This window comes from Harpegnathos saltator, unplaced genomic scaffold, assembly GCF_003227715.2.
Source record: "Harpegnathos saltator strain DR-91 unplaced genomic scaffold, Hsal_v8.6 scaffold536, whole genome shotgun sequence".
NCBI classification, from domain to species: Eukaryota; Metazoa; Arthropoda; class Insecta; order Hymenoptera; family Formicidae; genus Harpegnathos; species Harpegnathos saltator.
The window spans coordinates 800,221-827,945 of NW_020230356.1; the positions used below are offsets into that span (position 1 = coordinate 800,221).

The 27,725-nt window shown below is 48.6% G+C and overlaps 2 protein-coding genes across 2 annotated transcripts in view; both read right to left on the reverse strand.

The window, feature by feature from the left end:
• Positions 1 to 771: 771 nt before the first annotated feature.
• LOC105188131 (proton-coupled amino acid transporter-like protein pathetic) lies at positions 772 to 11,285 on the reverse strand. Its single transcript, XM_025303196.1, has 7 exons — positions 11,145 to 11,285; positions 7,525 to 7,707; positions 6,963 to 7,169; positions 4,934 to 5,376; positions 2,494 to 2,672; positions 1,551 to 1,732; positions 772 to 1,137 (listed from the first exon to the last, which is right to left on the reverse strand). The coding sequence occupies exons 1-7, from the start codon at positions 11,283 to 11,285 to the stop codon at positions 1,066 to 1,068; spliced, it is 1,407 nt and encodes a 468-aa protein (XP_025158981.1). The 3' UTR covers positions 772 to 1,065.
• The window catches only part of jvl (javelin-like), an 83,378-nt gene continuing 66,923 nt past the window's right edge, over positions 11,271 to 27,725 (reverse strand). The window contains exons 2-5 of the mRNA XM_025303200.1: positions 19,296 to 20,807; positions 18,902 to 19,000; positions 17,932 to 18,735; positions 11,271 to 14,435 (exon numbers count right to left, since the gene is read on the reverse strand). Coding sequence (XP_025158985.1) covers positions 14,112 to 14,435; positions 17,932 to 18,735; positions 18,902 to 19,000; positions 19,296 to 20,807 — 2,739 coding nt within the window. The 3' untranslated portion in view covers positions 11,271 to 14,111. The remainder of the gene's footprint in view (positions 14,436 to 17,931; positions 18,736 to 18,901; positions 19,001 to 19,295; positions 20,808 to 27,725) is intronic.

Below are 27,725 nucleotides of genomic sequence, written 5' to 3' on the forward strand. Positions count from 1 at the left end.
GACTTCACGCCCGTATAGCGTCGCGCACAGTTCGCCGACACCTGCGTTCCCCGGTCGGAGAGATACCCAGCGAATTCGTCGGCCGCACGTAGGGACGCACTCGGCTATTCGACTGCGATCAGCTCGATTCGCGCCTCTGCACCTCGAGCGATCCCTTTCACCTTATCCTCGTCTTCTTCCGTTCGCGGGGCGCGCTCGCTCGCCGTCTCTCTCCTTCCCCCCTTTCTCTCTCTCTCTCTCTCTCTCTCTCTCTCTCTCTCTCTCTCTCTCTCTCTCTCTCTCTCTCGCTTGGTTCCCTTGCGAAGGCACACGATGTGGCCTCCCACCTCCGTGAGCCGTCGCGGCTGCATGCTGCCCGATCATTGTGGGCTCCGCTGCTCTTGTTTTCACGTCGAGCGGCGTAACTGCGTCGTGCCGCGATTATGTAAGGCACTCACTCTGGTCGAGGGAAATTGAAGGTGTCCCTCGTTCCTCTCCTTCCCCGTCCCGCGCGCGCGCGCGCACGCGCGCGAAATGTCGCAAGCGTCGCATTCCAATCTTGGCGGAAATTGAGGGTCCAACCGGTGAGTTCGGAACGGCTGCCGCGCGCTGATTTCAAGCATTAGGCGCGAGAAAAGCGCGCGCGTAAATGTCACTGAGGCCGATTCTCGACTTTCCCTTTTATTCGACTGCCGGAGATCGATATCGCGCGAAAGTCGAAACGACATCCTCTCGCGCGCGAGCGCGCGAGGCGACGAGATTTTCACGCACGCGTGTGAAGGAGACGCGTCTTCCGCGCGACGCGAAATCGCGCGCTGAGCGGAGACGAGCGAGCATCTCCAGGTGTGTGGCATCCTGCTCCCTTTGGTGTTCGCTTTGGAAGTTTTGCTCTGCCGCTACGTCCTCGACTCTCTTCCGGCGCGGACGCTCTTCCACGTGGACGGTGACGCGCACTTCGTGTCTGCGACTCCTCACACATCCTCGACAGTGAGGCTTGACCCGAGCTGCGCCCGTTATGTAACAATGCGGGCGAACGGTATCTTCATAACTTTGTTCCGAAAGCCACTCGATGGGCCGATCAGCCGATCAGCACTCTTCTTGCTTCGTCCCGCTGTACTCCCTGACGATCGACCATGCGCTCTCGACCGTCCCGAAAATCTGCGGAGCAAAAGCTGTGCATTGTGCCGTCCTACTTATTATTACCTTAAATCTTGATTCGTGTGTGAAAAAGAAAGATCAATCCGTCAGATAAAAGAGAACCGCGACTGTGACCGCGTGACGTAATCTAAAGCACGTGAGCCAGCGGTCAGGTGGCGGAAAAAGGATCGGCGGAAGGTCGGAAGAGCGCGAGGAGCTGACGTTCTCCTGAGAAATGTCCGCGGAAGCTTCGGCCTGGCACTGGCAGCCTGATCCGTATTTGCAAAAGGATGCAGAAATATCCAAGAGCCTTCGAGCAGATCGGGGAAACATGATAATCGAATCCGATCGATCGAGCTGCCAAGAAGCTTCCAATTATATAATTCCGTCTCGCGTCTTATTCCCATTATTTCCGCCTGGCGGGAGAATCGCACCAAGATCAGCAGCCACGCGACGAAAATAACGACGTTCTTCGCGAGCAATGTCCTCGTGGCTTCCGCCCACTTGGTCGTCGTCTCGATTAGTATGGGGATCAGCAGCATCATCGTGGACATGCCCAAGGCGGCGAACAGACCCAGCAAAGGCACCATTTGGGGCACGGCGATGGCCAAGAGCGCTGCGAACCGAGAAGGTCGACGCAATCGCGCGTTGTGCGGACTACTTTATTACGTTGTATCCTGACGCACCGAAGGAAGGAAAAGCCGGTCGGATAAAAAATAATTGCACGTGTGACCGCGTGTGTCGCGTGTAGAATTCCAAAGCGAGAACGATCGAGTTGACGAAGGGAAGAACGGCGAGAATCTGAAAGTCTGACGATTCAACGTCCCCCTGAGACATTTCTTGGTACAAAAAGCGGAAGTCTTCGAGGACCCCCAAACGGATGATCAAGGAAATAATATACGATAATCACACGACGACGTGTGATGAGCAGAGATGATTTGAATCTACGCGCGACTTTGCTCAGCCATAAATAGGAATATCCAAACCGAAGAGGGAACGGCGGTGCTTCTTCGGATTTTCACAAAGCGTGAATAATAACAAACAAATTTTCCGCTCGCCGGGTATATAGTTCGCATATTATCCTTGATACAACTCGATGGAAATTTAATTCGCTCAGAGGAGAAGTGCCTTCCCCCCGAACCGAATCGACGCGATTACCGTTAAGGTCAGCGCGCCACGATTTAATGCTCGTTTTCGCCTGTGTTTTTTTCGGAGCCAAGCGAGCGAGAGATGCAAAAGAGTTCCAGGCCGCGGCGGGACAACTTCTAATCCTTCAATAATTATTCTTCAATCGCCGTGGAAAAAAAGAAAAAGATGTGACAATCGAGTCTCTTCCGGGGAGTTTACGCTCAACGTTCGTTTTCGCGACATGCTTACTGGACGCTACCACGCCGCCTAATCGCAGCGATATCTCGTAAATCCGCTGATGTCGCAAGTTCTCGGCGGCGATCCTCGCGCGAATCATCGGCCACAGCACGCTGACCGGAACGTAGTAGGCTAAGCCGAAAGTAAACAGCACCGATAGGGAAATGGCTATCTTCACTATTTGGGCCAAGCTGCAAATTATAAAAGCAGCTACAGTAAAACGAAGCCGGCCGCGAGTTCCTTTGTGCGAGATATGCGGATACTTGAGATATCGGAGAGATTATCGCAAAGTAATATTCTAGATCTCGAGATAGGCATAACGATAATGACAACATCGCAACATCGGCAACAATTGCAGCTTCGCGATGATTACACGAGATAAGGGCCCAAACTCAAGGGCAATCAGTTTTTTCTAATGATGCAACATAATCGCGCGCACGTTTCCGACCGCGACGAGGACAACGCAAAGAAGAACGCGAGAGGAAGAAAAGCGAGCGAAAGGCCAGAAGAGGCGGCAGAAGTGAATCGCTCTGCGCGTGAAACGTGTAAACGTTCCCGAGAGATTCTCTCGCAGTCGTGCTCGCAAATGTCGCAGCGAGATTGTGAAAATCTATCGCCTGTGTGCCTTAGAGTTACGTCAGAGCTGAGGAATGCGAGGCATACAATATCGATTTCACGCGATAAATTCAGAGCCAATGAATTATAGATACGACAATTTGAAGCGAACGGGAACAAGTCCGATAACGAGATCGTCCGATACCTACCCCTTCTTGTGTGTACATAGTAAATATAGGGCATTCGGGTTTACCTTTAGATAATTGAGTGACTTAATAACGACCGTCGTGTACATTGATCACGAGGTCCCAAGTCCAACGGACTGCGCAGGAAATATTCCGAAAGCGCCGGCGCTTCCGAAAGAAGAGACGCCGCCGCGCCGGCGATAATCGCGTCCCGGAGGACGCAATGGGCATGACAATGGGGCGGAGCGCGCGAATGGTGTTCTCGTCGAATTAGTCTCGCGTCGGGGGGCATTTAGGCCCTTCGTGCTCACGCGGTCAGCTGACTCTCCCGCGATTATATATGCACAACTGTCTGCGCGCGGTCTGTCCTCCGTCACGGTCCGTTGCCTCTCGCTCTGCTTTCGTCCGATCTCATGTTTAATTTATCCGGATCCGCGTCATGACACACGCGTCATTTACCTTCGCGCGACTACCACGAAGTACAGAATACACAAAACGAGACATGCCGAGCGAGGCATGCCGAAAGCGTAGTGATTCGCGTGAGCGTCAAGTGTACAGAGTGCTGCAAAAGGGGCGGGTCGACGTGTAATTGCATTTTTTTTGCTCATCAAGACGAGCAAAACAGTTTCGCTTAATTAATTCCCTCAATCTTGACTCTTGATAAATCGGAACTTTAATCATGATTGAGATCACACGTTAAATATTCACTATTAGAGGTATTTCTTCCTCTAGGGGAGTTTGAAAAAAAAAATCTTGACTCGACTTTCCAGCGAATAAAAGTCGAGTCAAGATTTTTTTTTTTTCAAACTCCCCTAGAGGAAGAAATGTTTATTATAATCTTAAACTTAAATTGTAATATTGTTCAAACGAATGATACCTCTAATAGTGGATATTTAACGTGCGATCTCAATCATGATTAAAGTTCCAATTTATCAAGAGTCAAGATTGAGGGAATTAATTTCGATAATATTTTTAAACAAATTTCATGAATTAAAAAGAAAACGGGAATGAAGGAATGCTCAAAATGTCTACCGTATGAAGCAATACAATTCTGGATTCGCATATCGTGCGACGTCCATCTTGCGAAGGTTGTTGCTGTTTGTTGACAATCGGAGCTGAATGAACAATTGTTTTCAAATAAAAGACAAGTGTTGATTCGATAATTGATTGAATAAGTATTATTGTGTGTGCATTGCGTCAACGTTGGAATTAATTTTCTCAATTTTAACTCGTTGTTAAGTCTCCAATTCAAATCCAATTTCAGGAACTGTTTTGTTTGTTTTAACGAGGAGAATATAATTATATGAGTCACTCTTTTTGAAACATCCTGTACGTACATCTCGCTGGCAGATTCGCGTGATTACACTGTTATAATCGGCGTCATAATTATATCACACGCAGACAGTCGACACAGTCCCGCCGTGTTTGCCTATCGTCGAACGATGATATACGACCCGATCGTGTCTCCGATAACGATTTATTTGCTATTTTTCAGCCATTTTCACCGAAAACTCCGACGTCCGTCGCTTCCAGATGTTTGCGCAAAAAATGTTTGCGAACAGTCCGCGTCGGACCGCTACCTCGCCGGCCATAAATCGCAAGCAGTCGGATGGAGCGACGCTTAAAAAATGTTAAAACAGCAACAACATCCCGACTAAGACGCGCAAAGCGAGTTGAACGATCCGCAAGACAAATCTCCAGAATGCACTTACGTCTCCTGCATCGGCAGGTTCTTGATGACCGTGTCGCAGGCATTCGGGTACTTGTTGTAGCCGAGGAAGCCGAAAAGCAGGTACACGACGGTGTTGAGCAACGTACTGGCGACGATCAGGCGCGTCATGTGCTCCGGATGCTTCATCGTGTTCTCCAACGGCAGGTACAGAGTCATATTGTGCAGGGCGAACAAGAAGACGGCGCAATACATGGGGACAGGTAACACCTCCGTCAGGGCGTTCAGTCTCTTGGGGTCGGGAAACTCGCTGAGGAAGTAGTAGAACGCGATGCAAATGCCCAGACACAGGAAGAGAGTGCCGACGACGGAGAAGGGCGCGAGGTACTTGAGGCTCGGTACGAAGCCTAAGGCGCAGGTGAGGGGGAAGGAAATCACGATGTACACTCGCGGGTTCATCTCGAATCCCGAAAAAAACTCGATCATCTGGAAGGGACGCGGAGTTAAAGGGGCAAGTTCGCCAAAAGGGTGGTTCTGAGCTTTGTCGTTTAGTCCCAACCCGATTCGAAAATGTTCACCCTGCTTTTCACCTCAGTTTTGACTATCTTACGCTGATTTAGTATTCTGAAGTTTATATCACACCCTCTGTTGATTTAAGCTGCACCGAGAACCCCTCTTGGGGATTTACGAATGACCAGTCGTGCGTTTTGCAATTCAGAGGGTAGGATTTCAGTTTCTATATCAGTTAAATTCTCATTCCCCAATTCCTAAATTCTCTCATTAATCCTGCATTAATCTATGAGAGTTCAGGTGAAAAATTTTCGACCCGTGAATCCACAACACAATACAGTAAACCTTTAGTTTTTCACACTAAAGGTTGAAACTATAACAACGTTTTTAGTAAAAGTATTTCCTACGTTACCAGAAGTATATAATAACTCTAAGTAAAATAATACGTAAAATGATGGTAAAATAATATATAATGATTCTAATATGTGGTAACTCTAAAAGATGTTTTTAAAAAAATATATATTTCTTTTTTAATATGTTCTGAAACGCTTAGTTTCTGAGATATAGCTGTCGCAGTCTCAGATAAAAAATATATTTTATTAAATGTTCTACATACAAATATGTAACTAGACGCATACTGTTATAAAAATACCAAATATAATAATATACCACCAATGTCACACTGAATGCTTAATATTCAGAAATGATCAAAACTGACAGTATCATCTTCAAAAATGATTAACGCTTAATATTCAGAAATTATCAAAACTGACAGTATTATCTTGAAAAAGATAAGAAATGTATTATATTGATATTCTCTAGCCGCTTATCGCGACACGCGCCGCTTGTTGTTCTTCCATTGTTGTCATCTTTTGAAGGCTCAGTATCTCAAAAACCAAGCTTTCGTGGACGTGCGTTTACCGAGACTTTTTACTTATTTTTCTCAACATAGAGTCTCTGTCTTGTGTAAGTTTGCCGGTAAAATAGTTTAGAGATAGCCTGTACGTTGTATTTGTACCATTGGACTATTGTACTTGTGTACTTTTCCTCTGTTCTAAAGGAAGCGCTCCGCTTCCTTTATTTTTATTTCGTGAAATCAGCGCGATCATCGAGACGACAGAGCGAAGATTTCGTCATTACGAAAAAATACGATCGCTCGCGACTTCTCCGTATCGATTGCTCGCAAAACGTCTTATCTCTTTCTTGTAATTACAATTACAAAGACAAGCAGCAGACAAAAATCGCGCGATTGTACACTTCACTTTACTTCGACTGAATCGCTCGTGTTATCTGGAGGACTTCAGACTCTTTGTCTTTGAAATCTTTCCGTCACGGCTTTTACTCCATTTTCATCACGATTGCGACATTGGATATTAATTCCCGTGCGATCTATGTGGAATCCGTGGAATTTGATCGATATAATAACGTCAGTTTTATCGATCAGGGGATCACACACCGTCGACCGCATCGCGACGTCTCGCCTAAACAAATCACCGGCCGGCCGGTACACGTCCAGCCGTGTGCAGGTCGCCTAATTGTTCCGGTTTCCGGTGTGTCGTTACCTGCTGAAACGACGTGGCCACGTACAATATATATATCACGGCGGACTGAAAGTGCACGAAGCAAATGATCACGTTGGTAAGCACGCCGAATGGCCTGGCGTACTTTCGAATCCTCTCCGGACCCGCCTGGAAGGAGAACTCCGCTGTTTTGGCGAAATCCAGCATCGGCACGCGGTTACGCCTGCATAACACCTGCGAGCACTGCACCTGCGCACCGAAAGAAAACCTGCACTCGGATACAACTTCCACACGCATCGGGGCCTTCCCTCCTCTCTCTCTCTCTCTCTCTCTCTCTCTCTCTCTCTCGCCTCCGCCGTGTTTACGCGTTATTTCACCGTCGACACCGGCGAGCGATCGAGTCACGAGAGCGATCACGGTCGATGCAAGTAGAGTCGCGCTGTTTCCTTCATTCCTTGTCTTCGTCATGAGGTCATCGTTGTTTCGCGATGGACAGACTAATTTGTTGAAAATTGCGGAGAGTATAATTTCGGCTCGCGCGCCGGTGTCAGCTATTGTCTACGCGCGCTTATCGTTATCCTGCTATTCCTACGTTATCACGTACGACGATAACGGCCGTATGAGTGCATATCATGGCGACGATGACGCCGCAGACCATGGACATCGCGTAGCCGGTTCTTCTGAACGCGTGCGGCAGGAAGAGCACGCCGGTGCCGATCGCGCACTTGAGCAGGTGCACGAACGCGGCGAAGTCCCTGCAACGGTTCCCAACGATAAGTGCGACTTGCTCATTTGTTCAGCGATATCGACGACGGCGGTATCTAATCGCGCGGGCGAACTGATTTCGCCGGCTGCATTCCGATAAGCATTTTTCTCACATACTTCGCTCGGAATTGTTTTGATGTCTCTTTTGATAAAAGCGCGACACGTCGGGCGATTAGGCGCGATCGAGCGCCTCTGTGAAGTCTCTCTGAGGTTTCTTTCTTTCTTTTCTTTTTTTCAAGATTATCGTAGAGCACGTGACTCTCGCGACGAATAGTAAGAATTACCTCTGACGATTGATCTTTACGACGTAAAGTTTGAAAAACGCCCAGTCAGCGACCTGATGAATGTCCTAATTTCGCGACCGTTTGCATGACCGGTAGGGTCCTTAAGGGGGGAATTACACGCGGAAGGCCGTTTTCAAGGCTACTTTTACGAATTTTTTTAACAGAAAAGATAAGATCTATAGACTTGAAATTTTCACAGTGTATTCATTGATATTCAGAGTATAAAATAAATTTTAGTGAATCACAAAAATCGATCCAATTTGTAATTATAGTTAAAACAAAAATATGTCTACGTAAAAAAAAAAACAAACATACATACATATATACATACATGTCTACTATATATTGTGTAAAAATTTCAAATTATTCGGTCCAGTTTTTTACATAATCGTGTCGACAGTTTAAGAAAATGGTGTTTCCGGATAAACGCGTTTAAAGGTTTATGTATACTTTTCATATAGATAGTAACAAATTTATTTTATACTTTGAACATTAATGAATACACTGTGAAAATTTCAAGTCCATATGATCCTAGCGTTTCTGTTAAAAAAGTTCGTAAAAATAGCCTTGAAAACGGCGCTTGCTCCGCGTGTAATTCCTCCCTTAATAAATCAACTGACACGGCTTTATGTTTATCTTGAACATGTTCTTCATCGAAATTTTGTATATTTTCGATTATAGCAACTTTCGAATAAAATTAAATAGGTACTGCGACGTCGTACTTAGGTAGTACATGCCGTTTGATAACCGTTTTCCAAATGTTTTATAATTACGTTACATTTTCTACATGTATATGACCGGAGTAATTATTGCAATACAAGCTGGTATTTTTAACGCAATAGTTCGAGCTATTACTCACCGATACTTCGGACAGTTAATTTGACCGTCTATTTATAGAATATGCGCAATTATTCGTTTACTTCTTCAAAGTTAAGCCGTATCAGTAGATGTCGCTTTAGCTATTTTCGAGAAAATGCGAACAAGCTAAAGTCTTCTCACAAGTGAGAAAAATAAGACACAGTAAAAAGCCCAGGTGTCCAAATATCACGACGAATATGGAGACTTCTTATTCATTTATCAATTATCTATTAATTTATCTTTATTTATTTTTATCCCCTTAGTATCTGCTCAAGTTCCAGCGAGGGTGCCGAAAAGACGGCAAAAGACGCTATCTGCTAGTGGACGTTTTCCTCCGTATGTATTATTAATTTATTAATTTATCTTCACGGTGGGCTCGCTTGGTCACTGATCGGGACCTTCACCTCGCGTCAAAGGAAAAGACGACACGTACGTGGTGAGAGGTGCAGCCGGGCGATCGGCGAAGGGATCGTACTCGTCCTGCTGGATCAGCCGGTCAGCCTGATGGACGCCATCCGGATTTCCCCTCGCCGGGAGCCGGGATCTGCGTCATCGTGCGATCGAGAATGTAGATACGATGTGGCGAGACGTCTCAACGCAAAACGAGGCCTCGCGAGCCGTCGTCTCACTTGTCGATCATATCGCGCGTGGTCGCGCCTGGAACTCCGCGAACGCTCCGCCGCCGTGAGATCTTCTCGACCGATGCGAGGCATCCGGATCTGCCGCTCACGCGGACTCCTGTCGACGTTCGCCGGCCGATGACAGCCGATTAATTGCCGGTCAACCTGTTTACACGACACCCACGCGGCATTAACGTTTTTCCGCTAAATCGTTTAACGGACGATGCGGATCGGGAGATCCCGGTTCGGCGGAACGCGAAGGGCGACCGATTGCGCAGACGAGCGGCGATTATTCCTTGTCAACTCGGACAATATCGCCGTTCGATACGAAGTATTCTCCGTATCGAGTGGAACCGCACTGGGTGAAAAAAAAAAAAAAAACAGAAGGAAAAAGAACTCGAGCTAGAGTCTGGCACGTCTGGCTTCGGTATTTCGTCTTCGAGCAAGTTCGAGGAAAACGCGCGGGATCTTTTATGTAAACCACATTTGTATGTGGTATATTTAATAGTCGCGCGCATTCTACCGAAATAATGCGAGACGTCCGGTGTGTCTTAATGAATCTCGATAATTGCACGTCTACATTAACCACGCGATTGTTATATTGTGCGCCACTGTTATCACGCTGAAATATAAATCTTGCCGTGCAACAATGACGAACGTACGGAGAAGCAATTTCTTGCGTATTTATTACGTAACGTCGCATCTACCGTGTTAATCTCGAAACGTCGCTTCGTGCGCGACGCGTGAACATACCGAATGCATAATTCACAACGGATTGTCTCCGACCAATCATCGGCTATTCCTAATTACTAATAATAATAAGGAAAACGCGCTGTACGCTCGACTATCGCTGAAAAATGACGAAATTCGCAATGTTGTTTCGTTTTTTCTCGTGCAAATTGATGGCCGAGCTGCGTACTTGGCGGTCGGGCGTGTTTCAACTGCACAAATTATTTAAACATTACTCATATCATACCGTGATCGCGTGACAGAAAACGACAAACGAAAATGTGAAACAAACGACTGGAGTTTCTGCGGACAGCTCAGTAAAACGTCAAAAGAATGACACGTCGACGAGCGAGGTTTTTCATTGTCGCGTCGGTAGTTTTTCTCAACCGGAAATGACATTTCAGCGCTGGCACCGGCTTGTCCTTCGTCGGTCAGTAAAAATGACGTTCCAGCCTTGGCTTAAATTTTTTTTCCCAACGTCGCAATAGAAACCCTGAAAGCATTCCTCAATTTTTTGTCGGGGCGATTGCAATAAGATTAATACGAAACCATCGATTTATGCGTTTATTCGAGCGCATTGTCACGTTTTGTTGAAAAAGTTCAATAGATTCGACTGTTTCTTTGCTAAAATACAACAGTTGATGCTGTGGCAGAAATACCGATCGTATCACGTCGGATAACATTGCAGTGTAATTTCCTCAAAAGTATACCTTCTTCCGGTAAAGCCATTCTTTCAATAATCATATCTTTGTGCTGAAATCCTTTCTACAAATTATCTTCAAAAATTTACTACATCAAACACCAGTTTATGTCAAACGCGTACTCTAAAACATCTCCGTGCATGATAAACATTGAAAATAATGAAAAGGCGGTCGGAAAAGATTTCTCTTCTGTTTGTGCGACTTTTCACGTACTGTTAATCAAGTATTTTATATATACCAAGAAAATCACATCACGCGCCTGCAAACGTGAATTGGCTTCCCACTGTCCTTGTCACTGAATTGATTAATATCTCTGCGCAGTTTTCCTAGCGACATCCTCTTCTTGGAAATCGTATCAGAACTGATGACTGGGACGCTGATAACGTGAAGATCTTGAAGTAATTGCATTTTATTAATCGGATCACATTATCGCAGATTCGTTATAGATAATTTATTTACATTAGAGCTATTTAAATAATTCGCGACGTCATCTATGTACAAATGTGTGTCGGTGTATCGGTAAAATAATAATTTCGTAATAACGATATATATCTAAACTAGATAAAGTATAATATACAATGATAGCGCTTTAACCATCGATCGGGAGGCTGCCGTACCGCCGCAGCCGGTTTACGCGCTCTTTCTCTCTCGCTCTCTCTTTCATTCTCTCTCTCTCTCTCTCTCTCTCTCTCTCTCATTCTCTCTCTCTCTCTCTCTCTCTCTCTATCTATCTCCTCTCTTTCTCGATTTTACGCTCGTAATTAAAGGTATAAAAATAATAGCCTCCAGTCGGCAGCGCGTATATCGATACGGGCACCAGAGTCCACCGGCTGTACGTAATAAGAATATCTGAGCATTCTCCTGGCGCCACGAGCCCCTCTCGAGTTAGTTAGTTCGACAAACTAAAAGGAAGAAAAAAGGGGCACAAATCACCGAGTGCACGTCGGTTCCCTCCCTCCCGTCCCCATTCGTTTCGCCGCGCGTAATAACATTTAGGCGCTAAAAAATAATAAGTAAAGTCCGTCAGTCCTGTGGTTTTACACCTTAAACTACATATGTTAATCACATGTTTCGCGGTTACGCTCCTTTTATAGCTAGGATCACAGGCTCCGTCTGTGATTACGATCAGTGTTCACAATCGTCATTGTTAGTTATAAATAATTGAATTGGTTGAAGCGAGGAACTATGTAATACAATAGTGATCTCTCCTCCTTCCTCTCTCTCTCTCTCTCGCTCTCTCTCGCTCTCTCTCTCTCTCTCTCTCTCTCTTTCACTTTCGCGCGCACGAAGTCGCACTGATACCGAAAAATGAATCACCGGCGACTCCGGCGAGGCTCAACTTCTCCGTACGGGAAGGGTGAACGTCACGTTTGCTATATCACGGCCGATTGATTCGCAGATATTTTGCGTCCTGCGTTGACGAGCTCTCGCGATTAACGTCAAGTATGATATGTGTCGTTATTATTACAGAGAAAGTGCGACAGCGTGCACCCCCGAGATGTATTCTCCGCGGATACGACGAGATTTCGACGGGTCTTTCGAATTTCTTTTCCTATTTTCTTCTGTTTTTTTTGTTCTTTCCTTTTTTGTTTTCTCAGCACTCGCGCGTATTCTCCGTTCCGCCCATCACCGGTGGACGGTGGCGCTTGGACGCTTCCTCGTGTCAACTGAACTCGCCGGACTGCACGGATCCGACCCACACTGTTACAACGCGTTTCTCTCTCACACATACACACACCCATACACACACACACACACACACACACACACACACATACACGCACGTAGCGTATTAATAAATAAGAAAACGATTGATCACAAACGCAGATTCAAATCGAAGATACAAATGCTAGTTGGAATAAAAAATTGCGGCTGGACGTCGTATGGAATGTGAGCTATCTAGTATCCTCTCTGCTACTGCGAGCTAACGATTCGCTCGGATCTCCCCTGAGTGCGGGTCCCCAACGATATTCTTTTCGTCATTCAAAGCGGTAAAAAGGATTACAGATCTCATCGGGAGAAATGAAAAGGGATAGCAGTATGAAATAAAGATACGACGTCTACATACATAGAAAGATTACCGTCACCGAACGTGTACCAAGTAATGGAAAGTTTGATTGACAAACTCATTCTTGACGTTGGTCAAATAAACCAAATAAATTTTGGCGCTGCTCACGCACGTCGCGGGACAGAAAGAATTAAGACGAATTAGCGCGAGCATTATTCGAGTCTACCTTTATGTTCACTCGCTCTTCCGATACGCGACACCAGAAAATATTTCATTTCTTTTAATTGATCGCAATTAATACGTCACGATAAAAAGAAAAGTTTCACATATACGTTCAGAGCTGAGACAGCTGTAAAATATTTTCAAAAAATGCGTAAAGGAAAATATAAAACATCTTCAAAAAATCGGTAAAGTAATTTCCGAATTTCACAAATTACAAACTATAGGTCTCTGTACAAGTGCATGACACCTGCTTTTACATCAAAAACAAACATTGATATATCGCAGAATCTCGTAATTTCAGTTACGTCTCAGTATTGCCAATCAGAAACTATCATAAATCTAACATCTTCCCGCGATCGTTATTATCAACTACATCAGTTGTATTCGTTATAGGTCGATGTACATTTTTTTTTTTTGCGAAAGTAAATCGATACATCAGCTTTACTTTAGATCAAGCAGTAAAACAGGCTGCCAAAGACTGTCTCTCCCTCACCCCCTCTCTCTCTCTCATGAACTTCCAGCGGTGTTGGAAAAATGCACGAAAAATTTTAACCGCAAATAATTTCCACGTGAGAAAATACCGTTAGATCTCGACTTGAAGACCAACACCGTTCGATCTTCCCCCTTCTCGACTATCGTAAGAGATGATCCTATAAAGAAAAGAAAAAGGCAGAAACTAAAGGAATCCAAGAGATAAGAAAGGCACACTATAACAGGTCCACTGAGAATGCCGAGTGCCATTCTGTCAGCGTGTTGCGTGTATCCCTGCTATACGGACGAACGAACGGACGAGCGGACGAGCGAACGGACAACGTACCGACGGACGTGGTATCCCCGCGATTAGAAATCAGTCATTTATACATTCTCGCGTACGTCGATGACTTGTCGATACAAGGCTGCGCGAATGCGCAAAGTCAGCGATGTGTGGTGAGCGCGGTACGTTGAGAAAGAAGCGGCAGCGAGAAACTACGCGCCACAACAGCAGCCTTCCTCGCCGGCCTGGCTCAATCCTCGCTCGAAATCGGATGGCACTCGAGCGAGTCGCATTCGGCCAGGGCCTCGCCGCGCCGCGGCGGGAACTCGTCGGTCAGCAGACTCTCCGGCACCGTGACCGCCGAGTCGATGCTGTCGAAATAGCGATGCGGCCACGCGGTGCTCGTGCGGAAGCGCCTGGTGGGCGAGCCGATCATGAACTCCACCCGCGTGGAGCCGGTGACGGACGACGTCTCCTCCTGATTCAACGAGTCCGGGTAAAGGGACGAGTCGCTGTGCCGCAGACTGTTGGTCTTGTTCGAGTACCAGGAGCTCGGTGCAGCTTCCGTGCAGCTCTGGAAGATACCAAAAGGCGCGTTAGTCACCGGGCCAGCCGACTGCCGTCGCTGCTGTGTTCTCTATGACAAGCGAGAAAATTCCTTTGCAGTCTACTGCTCCGCGGCGCATCGTCCTCGAGAGAGTGAAAGAGAGAGAAAAAAGAGAGATGCGCGACAAAGATTAAATGAAATGGATACTCGAGAGATCGGGAACGCACAGCCAGCGCCACGATTCGGCGGCTCGACGAGAGAAGGAAAATTACATTCGATGTAGCAACACGCGCGGCGAACGGCAAACAACGACGCTGGCTGTTTCGATTCCGAGGCGGCAGGATCCGTCCTTCCGTGTCTTCTCGCATGGGACATGCGACGAAGCGAATTTTTTACTTGATGAGACTCGAGTTCCGTACTTATATGATCAATATTAACGTACACATATATGTATAATAAAGATTGTAATAAAATCAAATAAAAGAGAAAGAGAAAGAGAGAGCCTTAATGAAGTTAAACATTTGCCAACAAAATATCGTAAAATTTAGCGTCGCTTCACGGTATTGCTCGACATGAGATGGACAATGAACCGCAAGGCCAAGCAGGTAAGCGCGTGTGGTCGATTCATTTTCCCTCAAAATCGCTGGCCGTGTGCGCGACTGTAGATCGCGGCTGCGACGACTCGAGAGCTTCCTCGAGCCGCTCTGTCCGTGCGCGCACGCACGCAAGCAACGCTAGCAAATAAGGTGAAATCTCAGCAAACGAAAAGAGCAAACGAACTTAACACACAATATACGTTGGACGGCAGCGGGGAGGGCAGCTCGCTACGTTCGAGGTGAGAATGTATGCTCATGACGATCAGAAATGCGTGCTAAAAACGGAACGTTCTCGTCTCTCTGATTGTCCTCCTCGTCCTCGTCGTCGTCGTCGTCGTCGTCGTCGTCGTCGTCGTCATCGTCGTCGTCGTCGTCGAGAATGAAAGACGCTCAGAAATACATGGCGGAGAACGTACGGGAATGTCGGCGGGTGAATGGGTGTACTGTACGTCGGAGTGAGTGTGAATGGTTGTATGCGTCTTTGGCGGACAAATGGCGAACTCGGAATTATCTATAAACGTGCCCAGGACAGGTACCTAGTTCCGTGGCCGGCCTAACTTCAACAACACACCAAACCAACCGTGCCAACGGAAGTTCGCGCTCATCGCGGCAAACGCATAGACTGCGCTCTGAATAAACATTCCACGACTCCCCACGCGCATGCACGAAGTGAAGTCAACGGGTCTCCAACGCGCGCCAAATAAACCAATCGCAAAGAGAGGCGAGAAGCAGCGAAATTCACCGTACAACCGGGTTAACTCTCGTTGAGGTCGGGCGGCACCTCGAACCGCAACGCGTCGGACGCTTGTTTCGTTTAAACACTTCACCGGCTTGGTCGCATGTCCTTTCATCTTAGGATTAAACGGTTAAAAACAACACATGTATTAGTCTCTATTAGTTGGCGCTTTCTCTGTCGGGAGGCGGAAGTAATTAGGTTGAAACGGCGGAAATCTAAGTACCCCGGTCTGCGAGTATTAAGACGACAGAATTCCGTTATATAATATGGCCAATCAACAATTAAAGATCAGTCTATGTTGGCTCTACGTTTACGTGTGTGCGCCAAACCTTAGTATTATTAAGAATATTGTTATCCATTCCAGAGCACTTGTCAACGAACTCGCGCGTATTTATACATGATCGCGGACACAAGCAGCGTCGACTCGGATGGCTTCTAAACGAATAGGATGAAGCGTATGCATGACTTGTAGCGTGATGATAAAAGTCCAGTTGCGCTCGCGAGATCTCTAGGTCCACCGGATACATGTGTCGTCAAGCTTGAACTTTTTAACAGACCAACGAGCCGCTGCTAATTCCGGAATGCCGACACTAAAATTTCTCTCAAGTGTCAGCCAGCTTGCGAGGCACCTCCAAGCTGGCCGTCGATTTCCTCCTTAAGACAACAAAAAACCATCCACTTGGAGAAACGTCGTAACTTCCGGATCGACAGCTGCGATGATCCCACTAGAACTCGCAACGTGGGAGGCTTGACTACAGGTATGTATACGTGCGCATGCCAAAATCCAAGTGAGAGCGTTCAAAACATGGTGTATACACTACCGGTGTGATATGGGGGCGGGCGGAACAGGGCAGAGGGAGAACGGGGCACGGGGAGCGGGGAGAGGGGAGGGGGAGAAAAACAGGGCACGAAAAGACAGAGAGAGGCTATACAGCTCACCACATCCAGAAAAGAAGCATCGAAGCAAATGATAATAAAAGAAGCATAACTTACGAGAAAAAACCGGCGGCACGCGAGAAGGGGCCACTTTCGTTATTGGACCGCCGACGGGGACGGGCTCGAACGCACGCTCGCCTGTCCTCCAGATCAGACATTTCGGTATGGTGGACGGTCGGGCAATTGGTGGTTTTAAGACAAGAATCGCTCGCCCGAGAGTCTCTGCGTATCGTTAGAGGTACGTTTCAGGAACATTGGTTTGTCGGGAGGGAGGGGGAGGGGGGGGTGAAGACAGTGTGGTCAGACTCAGTGGGTGCGGGAAGTTCCGTCTCAGTGTGTGTCTATGTGTGTGTGTGTGTGTGTGTGTGCTCATACTGGCAGTGTATCGTGTCAAAGTCCGTGGTTGAAGATAGTTGCGAAGATAGGTAGATGGAAGAAAAGACGAGGAAGAGAGAGAGAGAGAGAGAGAGAGAGAGAGAGAGAGAGAGAGAGAGAGAGAGAGAGAGAGAGAGAGAGAGGAGAGAGAGAGAGAGAGAGAGAGAGAGAGAAGGAGAGAGAGAGAGAGAGAGAGAGAGAGAGAGAGAGAGAGAGAGAGAGAGAGAGAGAACAAGAGAGAGAAAGAGAGATGGATAGCGAGTGAGTGGACGCCGCGGGGAGACAGCGTTGCGAGGAGGTCGGTGCGTACCCGCAGGTAGTCGGGTCGGTTATGTGTATCCTCGTCGGTACGTCGAATGCTCGTGGATGCACTCTCGATATCACGAGCCGGTGCAGTCAGTCACTGTTACGGTTATCGTACACGCGACGTAACAGTAATGACACGGTGACATTGGTGATTACGACGTGGGAGTGGAGGGGAGGAGGCAAAGAATAGAGAAGCGGTAGGCGCGAGTTAAAAGGACAGTCTCGTGGAAAGACTCGTCGTAATCGAGTGGAAGCGACCAATGACAGTAACGCCGTTCAGTCTGTCTAACCCGAGTTTCGACCAAGGCCAAGTCGGTACGTCCGGATAGAGAGAAAGACAAGTTTCAATCCGGAAAGTAAGGGACTCTCGACGGTTCCGACGGGCTTGTCAGGGAGGTTCAAGAGGGTGGACTTGGGAGGGACACGCTGTTGGAGGCGGTGACTGTCCCTAAGAGAGCGACTACGGCCCGTCCTTGCCTGGAGGAGGCTTGCGGAGAGCTCTCTACTATATCGGGCCATTGGACAACGGTGACTTCAGCCAGCTGCTCCAAAAGAATTGCTTTACAGGTCGTACCTTGCCGTGCTCGCTATCAACGGACGTCGCCGCGCGCGCCAGGCTGTGGGAACGGCGTGCGGGAGCGGGCGGTCGTCGAGGGGGGGCCGTCCCCGTGGGCGAGGACGTCCCGAGGTTGTTAGACTCCAGCGAGTCACGGGCGCGGGACAGCGAGGAGGATTTGTTTAGGGAGTCTCGGCTGGAATTATTACGCGGCAAGGACCGGTTCAGGGACGACTCCCGATTCGTCTCCTTGTTGTTGTTGTTGCTGCTGCTGTTGCTGTTGTTGTTGTTGTTGTTGTTGTTGTTATTGTTGCCACCGCTGCCACCGCCGCCAACGTTGCTGCTCCCGTTGCCGCTGCTCCTGGATAAACTCCTGCTGCCGAGCGAGTCCCGACTGGAGTCGCGCGGTTTCGACAGCGACTTGCCGCCGCCATGGCTGTCGCGACTAGAATCACGCGGCGGTCTCGTTAGCGACTTCAGCGACTCCCTACTGTCGTTCCTGCCGTGACCAGGCGGTCGAGGCGGCGTCGTGGCTACCGTCCCGCTTGCCGCAGCCGTCGACGGCGACGTGGTCTTGCCGCTCGTGCTGCCGGGTAAAGGTATGCGGCTGGGACGCCGACGTGGCGACGGTTTGATCTCGACCGGCTGGTGATGGTCTCGCGCGGACTCCGTACTGCTGCCGGGCTCGAGACCGCTCTGCTCGCACCTGGGCTGTTCCGATTCCGCCTCGGGCTCGTGTTCCGTTGGCGGCCGCTGCTGAAGACGCTCCAGCACGCGCACTCGCGCCCGCGTGCCCTCCAGCTCGATGTTCCGTTCCTCCAGCTGAAACACACGTGTGATGAGTGTTGTCTCATTCGGCTTCAGTTTACACTGGTGAGGGTTCGCGTAATTCCCCGAGAGAATGTCGCGAATCTGACACGTTTGTTCCAGGACTCTCTTCCTTTCGATCGAACTGGCTGGGCTGACAGCGATTTCAACGTCAGCTTACCTGGAATCGTAGATCGTCGTTCTCTTCGCGCGCTTTATCCAGTCGTTCGGAGAGAGTCTCTGTGCTTTTCTCAACTTCGTCTAGTCTTTTCTGCAGGACCTGCAAACGACCGGTTACCGGTAAATCATCGACTTATTCGCAAGAAACTCGACAGAGTTTCGGATAAAGAATATCAATGCCGGCTGACGTAGGTAACTCTGGACATTCTTATCGCGTCCTGGTGTTCGAATATTCAAATTTAAAGATCAACGCGCGAGATAAAAACGTCCAGAGTTACGTACAGAGTGCCGTTTCCGGCATTGGTGCGTTCATCCCGAAGAACGGAATATCTCGCTCGAAATCTGATACCCTCGCAGAACACACAGCGACAAGAGAGGACATGAGCCCAGCCCACCTGATTATGGACGGTAGTGGTGATTAGATGCCGCTGGAGCTCAAGGGGCGAGTTCTCGCGGAGAATGGCCGCGATCTTCCTCGAGTCCACGTCTTTCACGTGAGTTACCCTGGTGGGTGAGACGAGAATCGAGTCGAGCGCCCCCAGTCTCGCTCTCCTCTCGTTCACGCTGGCCTCGACGTCGATATCGACGCGCGGCTCGTCGTTGCGCCCGACCACGTCCAGCAGCACGTTCTTCTCGATGGTCCTCGTGCGGAAGCGACTCTTGTGAGCCTTGCTGGGGCTGTTCGTGACCGACGCGAACGCCGAACCCTTGCTTTTGATGCCGCTAACATTGGCGCTCTTCGGCGAGGTGACTACCGGCGCGATTGGCTGAAGTCTCTGGACACCCGGTGCCAGGATCTCCAGGGTGTTTTCGGTCAGACCAGCCTGCAGCCGGTCCTCCAAGCCGGTCTTCAAGGCCGACAACGCAGCCAATTCGGACTGCAGTTCCTGAGTACGCGCACGACTCGATATCGTTTCTGCCTCCAGTTCGGCCACCTTGTCCAACAGCTGCTCCTTCTCCCGCCTGAGCGCTATCACCTGCGGATCCCTGCTGTCCTGCTGCCGGTCGGCACTGTCGCTCGCGATGGTCCTCCTATCGGCATCCTCGTGATCGGCACCGGTGACCTTCCTCACTGCCTCGAGCACATCCGTGGACGCCAACTCCTCCGTCGCCACGCTTTCCAAGCGGCCTTGAAGGCACTCGACCTCCTCTCGGAGCCGGATCCCTTTGCGATGGATCACGTCCAACAGGTTCCACAGCTCATCCTCGGCTTCGTCCAGCGCGTTCGGTCGCGGACTGCTAGCTCGTGGCGCAATCGCCGTCGACGCGCTGTCCTTCGACGAGGCCTCCGTGCTGAAGCCGGAGTCCTGGACCGTCGCGCTGCAGTTGTTCTTGGTACCGCCGCTGTGGGAGTTGCTGCGACTCCTGGGTAACGACGAGGACTCGCCGCCGCCGCCGCCTCCGCCGCCGCCTCCGCTACCGCTGCCACCGCTGCTGCTACCGCCTCCGCCACCGCCGCCGCTGCCGCCGCCGCTGCTGCCGCCGCCGCTGCCGCTGCCGCTGTTTTCGCGCGGCACACGCCGCCTCAGCTTGCCGGGTTCCCATTCGGCGATCCTGCGCGAGGACGGGCTCGACAACGGCAACGGGATGTGCGAGCTCTGGGTGCAGGTGGACGACATCACGGACGCACCCGCGGACGCCGTCGCGGCCATCTTGTGCCGGAGGTTTGGGAACGTCTCGATGACGAGGTCCCGGAACTCGAGCAAGGCGCCGACCTCATTCTGCAGCTCCTGCAGGGCCACCAGAGACTTGGCTTGCTCGCTGATCAGGTAATGGAACGGACCAGGTCGCAGGGGCATGCAGTCCATGCCACCGACACCACCGCCGCCACCGTTACCGGCACCGACGCTCACCACGACGCCCTCCGTCGAGCCGCTGCCGCCGTCGCCGCTGTTGCTGCCGCACTGCTGCAACAAGGAGAGCAGAGGTCCAGTTTGGTCAGTTGTTCCTTTTGTTGTTCGGGCACGAACGGACCTGGCCCGATATTCATATATCGCGGATGACCAAGGATCAGCTGCACCGATGAGCTGGTGCAATAAGTTAGAATAAAAGTAGGAAGGAAAGAAAAGAAGAAAAGAGAAAGAGAGAAAAAGTATAGTTGTCTCACTTCAACTTATTGCATCAGTTTAGCAGTGTAGCTGAAAAAACAGGTGACAACAGTGGACTTCTCAACGAGAAACTTGTATAGATCAAGTGCTTATTGAGACGTCAACATGGAAATTGGCACATGAGGGTTTTCCGGGACAGTATTGACTGCGAATACTAATTCGCCTAAATTAGAAAATTCAAACTGGCGCATCTCCAATGGCCGGCCTGAAATATTCGCGCAAGTGGGAGTCACCTAAGATTTGTATATTTTACGCAGAGATATAAGAGTTTCTGCTGATTACGAATCGGAAAATTTAAAATTGAGTATCCGAGTAAAATGTTCGAGACGCAAGTTACATTTGTTTCCTCGATAGTTGAACCATATCACTTGAGTCTCGGAGCAATTAACGAAGATCAGCGAAGTCATGTCCACTGAGAACGATATTTCCAGTCAGGTCTCATACTTGAGATCGTCGAGTTTATCTTCGTGGCCAATAAAAAACGAACCGTCCGGCATCCGAAGCTAAACTCGACAGTAGCCTGAATGCAAAAGTCCGACTGTGAATACCCGAGAGGAACTTCCGTTTTCATGCGCGAACTTGTCGACCAGCACCGCCGACTGGGACCGCGCGTCTTTGTCGGCCAGATCTAGAAGCAACTTCGCTCTTCATCCCCGGCCGCTTATTTCTCGCTGAGCGTCACGATGCTTTCGCGAAGTTTTGCGCGGCAACGAGGATCTCCTCTGGAGATCGGTCGCGGAGATCGGAGAAACCGTGCACTTTCCTGCGCGAAAAGGACGCGTCGCTGAGTGCCCTAAGTGAGGCGCGCCATCCGCAACGACGGACGCGCCGTTGAAGCCCGCCGAGTCTGCCGCGTCTTCTCCGCCGAACACCATCAATCTTGACCGTAGTTGGTTGCATCGGGCCGTTTCTTTCGGGCACACCCGCGCGCGCGCGCGAGCGGACCGTGACAGCAGAAATTACGCCGATAATCGGCGTAATTTATCCCACTCGAAAGTGCAATTTCTACCTCGTTCGAGCCTCGCAGCGTGTCTTTCCATTATTCGCGGGACACGTCCCGTCCGATATCCCGCGTTCGTGACAAATAGCCTCTCTCGCGGCCTAACCGCGAGTTCGGCCGGATTTCACGACGCGCTCCGATGCGCCTCTCGAAACTGAACGCCGTCGAATTATCGCGAGCGCATCCCGCGTGGAAATTCCCCGTCACTTTCCCGGGCGCAGCCCGCGTAGACTCCGATTGAAATTCGCAAATTTGCCTCAGTATTGGCTGTTCGCTTTTCACATCGGTTGGCTCGAGTCCTATTCTTGTCGCGCGGGTCCTCTGGCTAGAATCGACACCGAAGCACCATGAAGATGCATTCCTTTTTTTCGGTGACGTCGCGTCAGTTTTATTTATCAAACTCCGGACTGGGAAATTCGATTTTTGTACCAATTATTGTATTCAACAGAGAGAGAGAGAGAGAGAGAGAGAGAGAGAGAGAGAGAGAGAAGTAAAATTCTAGCATAGAAAATGAAGATCAGAAAGAATATCGAGAATACTCTGGGAGTTTTTCAGTTTAATGCTATATAAAAGTTTTGTTTGAAGTAAAAATATAATATACGTATTTTCCTTCATACTAAAAGCATTTATAATCCATTTTAAAAAGAGGTGCAGCAAAATATTTGAAGGTTGACGTTATTCACACTTTTTTGAAGCATTGCTTGTGAAGTTTGCGTAAACGAAATTCTCACCCGAACGCGTGTCAGACATTTTATTTTATTAGACTGAAATATAAAGTAGAAACAGGACAAGAGAACTCTGAGGGATGAAAAGAATAGGATCTAGTTGGCTTTAACTCTTGGCACTCGAGATACGACTCTCAGTCGCTGCTGGATTTTGTGCTCAGCTGCAAGAAGTTCGTCAAATATCTGTAAAATTGTCGAGAGTGCAAAAGGTTAAATTCTAGACGACTTTTTCGCTAGGGCGAACTAGCAACTCCAGACGATTTTGCGAATATTTGACGAACTTCCTACAGCTAACATAAAACCCACTGGAGACTGAGAGTCTCGCTTCTCGAGTGCAAAGAGTTAATATCAATCTAATAGCGTATCTCTGAAGCATTACGTTCTTTCGTAATCTGCTAGCAGATTTCCCCGTAGGAATCCTTCGTTTTCCCGGGAAATCGCAACGGACTCCGGGACAGTTTCTACGCGTGACTTGAACGTGCGCGGATCTCGGGAAATCGGACTGGAGATATCCCGATTGGCCCTTGATTGGCACTTTCCACGCGGGATAACACAACGGGCCGATCGCGATCGGCGGCGCGTCCGTTCGCGATGCGGAGGAAGAATCCTCGCGTGTCCGGCGACGCGTTCCATCGAGTTGCCACGTCCGTTGTACGTATTATTATGAACTCGGCGGCCGTGCGGCGCTCTGTTACGGCGGACTTTTCCCACGTTGGCGCGATTGACGCGACCGGAGCCCGGAGAGAATGAAGCAAACGGGAATCGGGTTATTGGAGCCTAATATCCGTTCGTTTCTCTAGTCGCCGCGCGACGCGAGGAAGTCGCTCTTCCGCGAGCTGCGGAAGTGCCGAGCATCCGAAAGTGTACCAGGATACGTCCGGCCGGGAGATGATCATTGATTATGTTAACGAGACGCGGCCCTCTCGTGCTTTCACTCGCGCGCGCGGAGATAATGGGAAATCCTGGGGGGGGGAGGGATCGCGATGGTGCGCTAATTATCATCGACACCGCCGGCCGATCGGATCGCCGTCGAGTCGAGCAAAAGGTCGATTCTCTTCGCTCAATAATCCGGATTTAGGCCGGCGTGTCTGTCTAAACGGGGCGGCGTGATCTTTTTTTTTCCCCTTTTCTTCGTAATTGCCGATATGCACTTTCACCGGTTGCACATATCCCCGTCGATAGGGGGCAAGAGAGAAAGAGGAGGAGAGGGAGAATAGCACGGCGAGTGGTGCGGTCGTTACGTTAACAGCCGATAATTGCATTAAGTCGGAACAGCCGTGGCTCTCGAATCGGCCGCCGCGTTCTTTTCCCGACGTGCAAATTCGATCTCCAGTCGTTTCGCACGTCGCCGGCCGACTCGCGGTTTTCCCCTCGTAAAGAGGATACGCGCGTATCCTGCGCGCCGGTCGAAAGCGAGGGACGAAAGTGCGGCGGGATGAATGCGCAAGCCACGACAGATATCCATTTGTCGACGATCGGCCGCGCGGGAAAACTCCAGTGTCATCGTTGCGTACTGTCGCTTTCCTCTCGCCGCCGCCAGCGAGAGAAAAGCGAATCGATTAATCAGCCATGCGCGCGTTCATCTCCTGTAATTATCGCGAAAATACCACAGTCGCGTTGCTTCGCGCTGCGACGTCTTCTTCCTCTTTTTTTTTTTCTTTTTTGTCTTTGTGCATAAACATTGGACTTTCGATCTCTCTGAGTCTTCTCCGCCTCCGCGCCACGGCTCGCTCGCATGTGCGATCGCGGTAGATCCTGAACCTCACTAATCCTTCAAGGCTATCATGGGTGAAATTTCATCCCACGTGAATTTTTTATCTTATTAAGAAACGTAACCACATCGACGATACTAATTTTATAGGTATTTATTTGCATCATCAATAATGACATTATGATAAAACAGACCAATTCTCGCGTATACTTTTCTATAAACAATAACAAGAAGAGTTAGCTCGGGGTGAGATTTGACGGTAGCTTTTGAGGGTTAAACTTCTGTGACGTGTTCGCTTTGTGGGTGAATTTCATTCCATGCGAATTTCTGATCTTCTTAAAAAATGTAACCACAGCGACAATACTAATTTTATTTACACCATCAGTCATCATCAGGAGTGACAACATTATAATAAAACAGACCAATTTTCGCGTATACTTCTCTATAAACAATAACAATAAGAGTTAGCTTGGGGTGGTATTTGACGGTAGCTTTTGAGGGTTAAACTTCTGTGACGTGTTCGCTTTGTGGGTGAATTTCATTCCATGCGAATTTCTGATTTTCTTAAAAAATGTAACCACAGCGACAATACTAATTTTATAAGTATTTACTTACACCACCAGTCATCATCACGAGTGACAACATTATAATAAAACAGACCAATTTTCGCGTATACTTTTCTATAAACAATAACAATAAGAGTTAGCTTGGGGTGGTATTTGACGGTAGCTTTTGAGGGTTAAACTTCTGTTCTGACGTGTTCGTTTTGTGGAAAGCACCGGGCTTTAGACTCGGGCGTGTGCGCTGCCCCAGACACACAAGATTGTCTCTCTCACCGCCATCGCCGGCGAGGAAGAAAGTGGAAATCCCGCTTGCGGCCGATGCATGCATTTCGCGGCTGTTATTTTGTCGTCGTGCGATTCGCGCCGCACGACGCCGCCGCCGAAGACCCGGCTGGCGCCGGCTGTGCGTGATACGCGTTACCGTCACGTTTTAACGCAGCGCACGATGCGTGGCGCGACTAGTGAAGCGGCACAAAGTCGGCAGGAAAGTGCGAGAGAAAACGAGGCTTTCGTGTCAGTCTCCGTCGAAATCCGTCGAAATCCGAAATCGGAGATTACGAGCGAGCGCGACGTCGATTTTGTTTTTTGTTTTTTTGTTCAAACTTTCCGATTCCCCTTTGGAATTTTTAGCTTCGTCACGGCTCTCGTAGATACACATCGAAACCAGCAGGTACGGATCGAGAGCTTGACACATGAGGAAGCTGTGTGACGTCAAATTGTTCTTCTACACGCTGGATTGCTCTGAAAAATAGCCGACTGTATGGAACTACTCTTCTAATACCAACATGCGGATGCAAAAAGCGGACAAAAATCCACACGGATCACGCTTAACACTTGGAAATCCTCGAAGATATCGCGACTGACTCAATATTGTAGCGGTATTTGCACAAATATGCGCGGACGTGTAACGTACTGTTGAATAATGGGAAACAGTGTCGGTTACTTGGTGGAATGAGAATAAATGGTCTGTGATGAGATTACTGAGTTCATTTTTTCGTCATGAAACCCATCAAAACTTTTGCACTCACTCTGCATATAGTCTTTTTGCTGATCGGCCTTACTGATTATCCAAGCTGATAACTGCATCAAGAAAAAGATATGCAAAAGATGCAGGATATTTATTCGACGGCTAATATCGATAATGCATTTATCTAAATTCAAATTTCGTTGCTTAAATCGTACAAACAATTGCCGTCGTGAGAAGCGACTGTTTTAGGAAGATGTACACGCTTTCTCGTTTGAAATCTCTTCCGAAGGCGTAAAAATATACGTTTGTATTAATATAATTAAACCCCCGAAGAAAAATATCTTTCGCGCGGTAAATTTGCCGCGGTAATCGCCGGCCGGCCACGTGTGTAAAGTTGCCCCAGCACTTTTCGAATTGTGCCGCATTGTGCCGCAATCCGCAACTCTGTAACTCAAGGCGTACTTAAGAAAATTAAGAAAGACTAAATTTTTTGTAGCCCCGCACTTTTCGAATTTTGAGTTTTTCTTTATTGTGCTAAGTTTGTGCTGATTTGTGTCGCAAACGCGAGGCCGATAAATTCAATAACATTTGAGAAACAAAATAAAAACGAAAATTTGCCAGCCCCTCACTTTTGTCCGAATGAATTCAATTTTTGTTTGTAAATTTCTACCAATTTATGCCGTTTGAAGAAACTTGCAGACTTGCGATAAATGCATTGTAAAAAAAGTTATTTGTTAATTTATATATTAACTTTTAACATTTTTTTTCTACTGAACGAAAGGAGATAACCAGTCTCCTCAAACGGCACAACGCGGCACAAATTAGTAGGAATTTACAAACAAATATTAGATTCATTCGGACAAAAGTGGGGGGGCTGGCAAATTTTCGTTTTTATTTTCTTCTCAAATGTTATTGAAGTTGTCGGCCTCGCGTTTGCGGCACAAATCAGCACAGACATCAGCACAATACGGCACAATAAAGTTAGCGAGGCTACCAAAAATTTAGTTTTTCTTAATTCCCTTGAGTACGCTTTGAGTTACGGAGTTGCGGATTGCGGCACAATACGCGGCACAAACATAGCGCGATGCAGCACACTTCGAAAAAAATACAAAATTCGGAAAGTGCGGGGCCAACTTCACACACGTCGGCTGGCCGGCCAATTAGTGTTTGCGCAAAGGACTTTTCCAGCCGGCACGTCTGCTTGCCCAACACTTCGCTTCGGTCACCTCCGCGCGAGTGTTTAAGCAGCGCGATGTTGCAACGCGCGGTCACTGAAGGAATAAATATGCGTGCCGAGCGAGGAAGTGGATCCCACCTTTGTCCGTGAAACGGATGATTCACGCCGAGCTCGGCAGACGACGGTGTGTCGTTTCGCGTGCCACGAAACGACACACCGACGGCGTTCCAGAGTCGAACGTTCGTGCGCGCTTGGCCAGCTGGAAGGTCCCCGGAAGTAACCTGTTGTTTTGCTTTCGTACGCGAATTCGTTTTTTGCCTAGGCTATTTTTGCCACTGAGCGGCCGGCCGATATATTTATTTATTTGCTCGGCGAATTCGACTATGGCGACTGGCGTATCCAAACAAGTTCGGTCGCTTATTTATTCGACGAGTCGAGGTCTCCATCTTGTGTGTCACCTCTGAGTGCCTCTCATCGCGTAACAAGGTTGCCAGGATACGCAGCTTCCGGGTTACCTCGATATCGAGCGCGTCGCTTTCGATCCCCGCCGCGATTTATGAGACTGACGAGCGAG